We start from the raw sequence: 8,644 nt of genomic DNA on the forward strand, positions 1-8,644 counted from the left end.
TGGATGTGTGCCAGAATAATTTTCTCAAACAGCTTGCCTAGGATTGAGGTAAGACTAACTGGCCTATAATTTCCTGGGTCTTCCTTCTTCCCCTTTTTGAAGATGGGAACCACCTTGGCCCTCTTCCAGTCCTCCAGCACCACGCCAGAGCACCACGAGTGGTCATAGAGCCATGCCAGGGGTCCTGCAATGACCTCAGCCAATTCCTTTAGAACTCTAGGGTGGAGATCATCCGGACCGGCTGACGAACACATCCAGTCCCTCCAGAAGTTCCCTAACTAGTTCCTCACTAACCCTTGGCCCAGGTGTGCCTCCCCTGGGGCCTGAGGGGGGCCCAGCAGGGAGGTGAGTGTTCTGGTCCCTACTTAGGAAGACGGAGGCAAAGAAATCTTTAAACATGTTAGCTTTGTCGTCTGGTGTGACGACCAAATTTCCCAACGTGTCCTTCAGGGGCCCCACATTACCCGGAACCTTCTTTTTACCCCCTATGTATTTAAAGAAGGACTTATTGTCCTTAATCTGGGAAGCTAGCCCTAATTCCATCTCTGCCTTGGCCTTCCTGACTGCCCCCCTACAACCCCGAGCGACTGCAATATAGTTGTCCCTGGTGATGTCCCCTTCTTTCCATTGGGTGTACGCCACCCTTTTAGCAAGGAGACATTCCCTGATGCTTTTGGTAAGCCATGGAGGCTTGTGTGCCCTCCTGCTCCCTTTGATCCTTGTTGGGATTACCTTCCTTTGGGATTGGAGGATCGTCTCCTTAAGGAGCGACCACTCTCCTTGGACACCTGGCTCCCCTCCCCTCTGGGACCTCAGCGCTTCCCCAACTATCCTCCTTAGCTCGTTGAAGTTTGCCCTCCTGAAATCTAGGGGTGCTGCCTTACTGAAGGCCTTTGCCACCTTGCGCTGGATGGTGAATTCCAGCAGGTGATGATCACTGTCACCCAGGTGGTCAAGCACCCGCAGCCTTTACTTACACACACGTGTAAACACTGTGAATGAGGTAGCTGAGTTTGATGCGTACCCCATACCCAGAATAGACAACATGCTGGAGAAAATTGGGACTGCCAGGTATATCTCAACAATAGACCTCACAAAGGAGTATTGGCAGATACCCATGGCAAGGGAAGATCGAGAGAAGGTGGCATTTAGTACCCCCTGGGGACTGTTTCATTTTAAGCAGATGCCCTTTGGGCTACACAAGGCGGTGACCACATTTCAGAGGTTGATGGACAGGGTCCTGGTCCCACACCAAGAATATGTGTCCGCTTACATTAATGGTATTATCACCTTTTCAGAAGAATGGGGACAGTGCTGCCAACACCTGCGGGCTGTCCTGTTAGAACTATGCAAGTCAGGTCTGACTGCAAATGCAAAGAAATGCTCCCTCGGGAAAAGCAAAACCCAGTACTTAGGGTTCATTGTGGGTCAAGGCAGAATCCAGCCAGTAGCTGATAAGCAGAAATATAGCCTCCCCAAGACCTTGAAACAACTGAGATCCTTTCTGGGCTTTGCTAACTACTACCGCCAGTTTATTAGAAATTTTGCTTTCATAGCAGCCTCACTTACAGACCTAACCAGAGGTAAGAAGAATCCAGTCAAATGGAATGACCAAGTGGTTCAGGCCTTTGAAGACATCAAACTTGCATTATACCAGGCACCGTTATTGTATACTTTGAATTTTCAAAAGACCTTTTACCTACAGACTGACACGTTAAGCACACCTCTAGGAGCTATACTGTTCCAAAAGGAGCATGGGGAGAAAAGACCAGTGGCTTATGTGAGCAAGTGGCTATCACCTCCAGAGACCCAATATTCCACTATTGAGTGCAGAATTAACTTCTTATTTTTCCATCACTTCAAGGCGTGGCAGAAGAGCCCCAGGGGGAGAGTTTTCGTTATTGATCCCCATGTGGCCACAGTTAGAACCTCAGGTGAATCTCTTCTGTAGACTGGAGAGGATGCAATCTTTACATGCACTATGGTGATGTTTGAGCCCGCCATGGAAAAGGTTGATATGAGCACAGTATTGGAACTGTACATGCAACCCATCTGTTTCTTAATCCATGTTTTTAAGGGTTTAAGGCAATCATTCTCAACTACAGGGTTTTTAAGAGTGCTGCACAGAGTTAGTACTGTTAGGTTTGCAAATGGCTATACATGATTCACAAAATAAACCTAGAGATTTCACATAGACATCCATAGTGTCAAAAACATTCTGACTTGTTGTGGTCTTTCTAAGTTCTTTGAAATAATAGAATTGTTCTATTATTTTTTCAGAAAAAAGTGAAAGCTAAGAGCTGGCATTTTCCAGGGGGTTCCTGGAGGCTAATGAGGAGTGTCTGGAGTCTAAAAAGGTTCAGAACCACTGATTTACGAGAAGGGAACATGGTGAGGGAAAAGAGATTTTACATTTCCTATTGTCTTGAAACATTTTCAAGAGCAATTTGTGATTGAGCTGCCACTTCAACATCTCTGATACTTAAACCTATACTAATTAGGGCCCCAATTTAGTTTTTTTTTTCAGTATAAAATGGGTCTGTTGGGCTACAAATTACTGCTAGCCCAAATTACTGCTACTTGGCTATGCTGGTAAACCAAGATTACTCCAGGAGGTGGCAAAATGGGGGTTTTAAGCACAGGGAGTTATAGATTTTTTAAAAAGAAGAATGTAGTAAACTCAAAATAATTAATGAGTTGGTTTTACAGCCTTGTCTGTGTTGTTTTTTTTTATTCTTGCAACATTTTATATCATCGTTTCTATTAAGATATAAGAAACCCCACAGAATAATTTATATACTTAAATGAACAAGCGCTGTTGTAATCAGAATAAATATTTGTGTTAGCAGGCTGCTAATGCACATCTCTTATTGAAGGCACACACTTTCTGTCTCCCAAGATCCTGAAGGAATGTACCAACTAATGAACCCCTTGAAAATAGTCATAGCTGTATGCCATGAGAGGAATCTTATTGGATTTCAAGTGGCAGTTTTTGCTTTTTTAAGTATTGACTGATTTTTTTGCAGAATATCAGGCTATTCAGGAACTCTCTGCATGTCACAGTTGAAGAATATGACAAATGCTTGTTAAATATGTAGCAGTGTGAGCCCTTTTTAAATAAGGAGTTGAAACAAAAGCCTTAGATGTTAGAAAATTTATCAAATACATCCCTGCCACTTTGCAAAGCATGTTTGATTTTAAAAAAGGAAAAGTTTGTGCCTTTTAGTAGTCCCTTTTTGCCTTGTCTAATCAAATCCAAATACAGACACATATGTCCATAACAAATAATCCAACAGGAATATATAGATTTGATAAAATTTTTCTGCAGGTATTTACTTTTTCTTTATATCTTTGGAGGGTTTTGGTATTGTTTAGGGTTTTGCAGGGAGTTTGTTTCAGTGTCTTTGTTTCATTGTGTAACTTTTAACCCAACTTAAACTGGATCAGCGTTGAATTAGCTTGTACAATGTTAGGAAAATTCAAATCCATTTAGATGAATAAACAATTGTGGACTGTTAGAAGGTGCTGGTATGGTTAAGAGAAGCTTAGATGAGTTATCAGTTCGCTGTTGTTTACTGGTGACTTTGCCACAGAAAGAAGGGAAAATAATCACCAAAACTTCATTATTCTACCAGGACTTCAGACAAGATATAAACTTCATATAATTAGTCTCAATTTAGCTGCTTTGAAAATTCTATGTTAATAATGGTACTCACTGTTAAATAATGATGTATATGTTGTGAATGAAGATGCTATAGAGCAGCGTTTCCTAACCAGTGTACCGCAGCACACTGGTGTACCATCAGGCACACTGGTGTGGCATGCCTGCTGCTGGTGCAGCAACAGACAGATGGGGAGCGTGGCTCCAGCCAGGCGTGGCTCCAGCCCAAAATGCCATCTAGCTGGCTGCACACCACCCTCCCCACCTCCCTCCCTCTGGATGGCCACACACACACACACACATGTGCACACACGCACACTCACTCTCATGATAGTTCTAAGCATAGGGGTAAATTAAGTATGCAATTTATCCACATTTTGGAAAATGAGTCCCTGAAGAATAAGTAGACTCACTGACAGAGGGTCAGAAACACAGTGATCATAAATTAGCACAGCTCCTTTGAAATTTCTAAAACTGCCTGGATTTGCAGTTGTCTTTAGAGTTGTTTTTATTATTAACAAAAGATCCTAAAAACTTTTAAATACCTGGTAACAGAGGCCTGCCCTGACTTCTGCCTTCTGAAAAGGGAGAAGGGCCATCCTTATGGGCTATCATTTTAGCCTCCTGGCAGTTTCCAAGGGAAGAACTTCCCTTGTGCCCTGACCCTGAACTTGCCTACCTAGAGCCTTAAGCATCCCTTTACTTCCAACAGCAGTCTTGCCCAGTAGCATAACAAAGCAACCAGAGCAGTAGCTCTGGGCATCACCTTTGTAGGAGGATGCAAAAATAGCTACCATTACAGTGGTGGCTGATTGCACTGTCACAGTCAGGATGGCAGCAATCCCATGTGCCCAGTAAATCGTGGCTGCATCAGGCACAGAGGTGCCCTGCTACACCTGTGGTCTTACCATGTTCAATCCGCTTATTTGTGCTATTTTGTGACCCCAGGTGCCCAAAATGCTCAGTCCCAAAGGGCCAGGCTTTTGGAGCAAGGCACAGCAATATAAAGTATATATGCCTAAAAACCAGGAACGTGTTTTACTGTGTTTTGCCAAAACAAATGTTTTTCTGTACTGACAACTCCAGTTACATCCTGGGTGATACGATTAGGTAAAAATCTCAGCGTTCAGTCTAAAAGTAACTGGTAAGCCCTGGTTGGGTTGTAGAGGGGTCAGGAAAGCTTGAAAACAGGACTCAAATGCATTCTAATGGCTAGGAAGTTAGACTTTTAGACTTCTTTATTTTAAAACTCATGATTTTTTAAATTAGTGTCATGATCTGGGGGCAGACTTATTTTGAATGTTTGCAGTTGGCTATGTGGGGTGTGTGAGTCGCTATGAAAGGGGTGTGTACCATTCTTGTAAAAGACTTGTTCATGTTATAATTTTGATTTTAGGAAGGATTGAAGAGCAGTCTTGGACAGCAGCTGTCACCCGATCATTACATCTTGTGTGGCAAGCAGTAAAGGGACTACTAATTTTAAGCATGTCTTTTCTCATTGCTGCTCTCTGGTACTGCAGAAGACTCTACACATACTTAGCACAGCTGTTGAAATGGTATGTGTTTACAATGCCATCTGTAGTTTTCTGTGGTATTTTGTTTTAGTAAATATTTACTTTTTGCAAACAATTTATTGATGACTTTTACTATTTGGTTTTCAGGTGGAGTAGATATCTGCAGAAAAAATTCATAAGTAAGTTCTTCTGTTATCAATTCATATTATATCTCTTTTCCTTTAGAAGTAAGAATGCCAAAATGAACTAATATGTGACTTAAATCTGGTTTAGAGAACCTCAGCGTATTGGCAGAAGTTGATCTACTTGGTTATTGTGCAAGAGAATGGAAAGGAGAAACAAAGCAAGCCATACAGATGAGAAAGGTAAGATTTAAACTTGTATCTAAGTATCAAATTGGTGGGAGTGGGGATGAAGTTCTATCCTGGTTTTTATGCAAACATTTGTTACAAGCTATAGATGAGTGCCAGTTCATCTCTAACTGCTTAAAAAAAGAAAAATGGGCAGCTCTTCCTATGGCAATGGTTCTAAATAACAAACAAGAGCTAAGTGTTGCTCAGAATATGAACCAAGTCCTCACTCCTGATGAGTGATTCCTCATCCTTTTCCCACTGCTTCCCCAGCACAAAGGGGGCAGAGAGTAATTGTGAGTGGGGAGCTGGAGATGGCCTAGTGATAGGGAAATTAATGATCATTGTACAGCTAAAAGACACATCCAAGGCTGAATTGATTCAGTCTTCTCAAGCTAGTCTAAACTGCATAGATTGAACCAACAAGCAAGTGAACAGACATTCACTTCAGATTCTGGAAATGCAGCCACATGCCTGCAGTGGCCCAAGCCAAAACCCAAGGGGTGCTAGAGCACACTTCCCTTCTCTGCTGGAGCAGACTTGTGCTGAGGCTAGCCTATCTGCCCTGCAAGCAGGGGCTTGTGGGAGAGGTGCAAAGCACCCAGGGTTGCTGGTGGACTGTGAGTTAGCTTGAATATGGAGGGGATCTAAGACAGAAGTTCAATAAGCTGATATAACCTAAATCAGTTAAGTCTGATATTACATCCATCCAGGCTTATCTTAAACTGTTTTTTGCCATTCTGAAAACACTTTCTGTGCACTGAACTTCTGTTATGCTACAGATTTGAACCTGTTTCTAATCACCAGGGATTCTGGTTTTCTGTGTTTAAAATTTCCATATTCTCTGATAAAAATAAATAAATGCCAAATTCTCTGATTAAAAAAACCTAAAACCCATGTTCTTCTGTGATTTAAATGAAACACCACTATATATATATAGGTATCCATTTAACACAATGTTAAATGAGGGACCAGAGGAGCTTAATTGTCTCCTCCAGCTCTGGGTCCTGAGCTTAAGCATGGCCTGGCCAGACTTTAGTGATCAGAATCTATCCTCAGTCAGCACAGTCACAGGTCCAGCAGCAACTAAAGTAGTAAAGAATTGCTTTCTAATTGCAAGGAAACCAATTTTAGCTGTAATATAAATTAATCTTCTCAATGCAGGAAAAAAAAATTCAAATGAGTATATGCACCTTGGTTGACTATGACTTTCCCAGTATATAACAGAAAGCAGTACTATCACAGGACTCAGGCCAACTTGGCTTCAGATACTACTGCCAATATCTTGAGTGACATCCAAAAATAAAGCCCCAAAGGGCATCTTTTGTCCTTTCTTTTGATTCATTGCTGGACAAGTGAGAGAGATAATAACCTTCTCTGTTTCTGAAAATACACTCTGTAAGCATTGTTCTTAAGTTGACTTTAATAAAGTAAAAGTATTTTTTGTAGAGTAGAACAATACAGACAAAAATAAACATACAGACACACTTTCAGAAAAAAATAATACAGTTCTTTCTTTACATAGCCAAAATTCTGGTTTGCTTCCCAGGCAGCCATTGGCATAATACTGTTACAGTTGATCTTAATTCATATATTATAACTGCACTGAAAAAGCCTCCTTTTGAAGAACATGGATTTAGTTTCATTGCAGTCATTTAATTTTAGTGGTGTTTCTGAGAAAATAAAAGATAAAATCGACCAAAAAATAGTATATGTGGATTCTTTCGGTGAATGAAATGCTAAAACACAGCTTTGTGGATTGTCATCATATCTTTAACTCATTGCATGAAGGTTTTGTTTATGTATTTTACTTTGATAGATTTTCATATGCCTTAAATCTAACTTTCCTGAGGAAATTCTTAGGGTTATGGGTTACTTCCTATAATTTTAATATGACTAATACTTAATGGGGTGATACTGAGGGAAAGCTTGTGTTCCTTTAACCTTTTGCATGTCGCATACACATGCATTCTCAGGGATGCGAGTTCCGTACCAATATTTAGGGATGTATAAGAATGCCCTTTTCATCCAACTCTGTTAGGAAAGCTGAGGGGAAACCTTGCTACACAGGTATGCTGCTAGTTCCTACAGACTTTTGCTATTTTACAGGTATTTAGAAGGTTCATTTCAGGGGGTTCCTTTGTGTTGCTATCTAATAGTACAATCCAGAATGCTGGAACACCAGAAATTTTAAAGGAGCCTCTTCCTGGCCTGTGGTTCAGCTGTGGTACCCAATTGCAGGTATAGTAAATAGAACAGAGGTCCTGGCCTACATGTTTTATAGGAAAATTTTAGAATTTAAAATCAGTTTGAGAAGTGGCCATATAAAAGGTCGTGGAATTAGCTTATAAATGACTACTGAGGTGAAGACAACAAATGGATTCATTGTTCTCCATTTTAACTGGTATAAGCAGCATTAGGAACAACCATAAAGAAAGGACAGAACACTTTGTGAGGATCACTGAGTAAAAAATAAATTTTGGGGTCATCACTCATAACTGAATCATTTTGTGATGCAGAATTAATGTAGAATTTCAGTGGTCTGGTTCTTGTAACTGAACAGCTCCATCTGCGGTATGTTTCTGTGTACATAAATGGAGAAGAGTAAGCAAGCAAAAACTGAATGTTTGGATTCAAAATTCCTTTTTAGCCGTTACTATTCACCTATTAAAAAGTCTCACCTGAAATTTTAATCTTGATGGTAAACTAAAAATTGTCAAATCATAAATTTCAAGATGAAGATATTGTTGGTGTAAACGACATTTTAATTTAAGTATGTATTGAATTACAAATGTACATGTGAAAAGAAGGTGGCAAAAGCAAATAGAGGGGAGGCTCCTGGTGAAGTGGGGGGAACTAGAATGTGAAAGTAGATGCCAGCTTGAGAGAACAATGATTATTAAATGAGAGAATTCAGGATCCTTAGGAAGAATAGCTTGGAGTACAGTAGAGTTAAGATAATGGTTTCCAGAAACCAGATTTCAGTATATTCAGACTCAAGAAGTCTATGGGCCAACGAGAGGCAAAGCAACCTGATACTGGCTACAGGGGACGACCTAATCGGCGACCTAGTGATCGAAGGGAAGCTGGGTGGCAGCGACCACGAGCTGATCACCTTC

General features: G+C 40.8%; 1 protein-coding gene across 1 annotated transcript in view; it reads left to right on the forward strand.

Annotated features, from left to right (window-relative positions):
* Positions 1 to 8,644, forward strand: part of FAM105A (family with sequence similarity 105 member A) — a 42,245-nt gene that overhangs the window by 22,003 nt on the left and 11,598 nt on the right. The window contains exons 2-4 of the mRNA XM_019541747.1: positions 5,058 to 5,217; positions 5,323 to 5,354; positions 5,449 to 5,540. Coding sequence (XP_019397292.1) covers positions 5,058 to 5,217; positions 5,323 to 5,354; positions 5,449 to 5,540 — 284 coding nt within the window. The remainder of the gene's footprint in view (positions 1 to 5,057; positions 5,218 to 5,322; positions 5,355 to 5,448; positions 5,541 to 8,644) is intronic.

The sequence above is a fragment of the Crocodylus porosus genome, unplaced genomic scaffold (assembly GCF_001723895.1).
Source record: "Crocodylus porosus isolate Cpor-Errol unplaced genomic scaffold, CroPor_comp1, whole genome shotgun sequence".
NCBI lineage: Eukaryota > Metazoa > Chordata > Crocodylia > Crocodylidae > Crocodylus > Crocodylus porosus.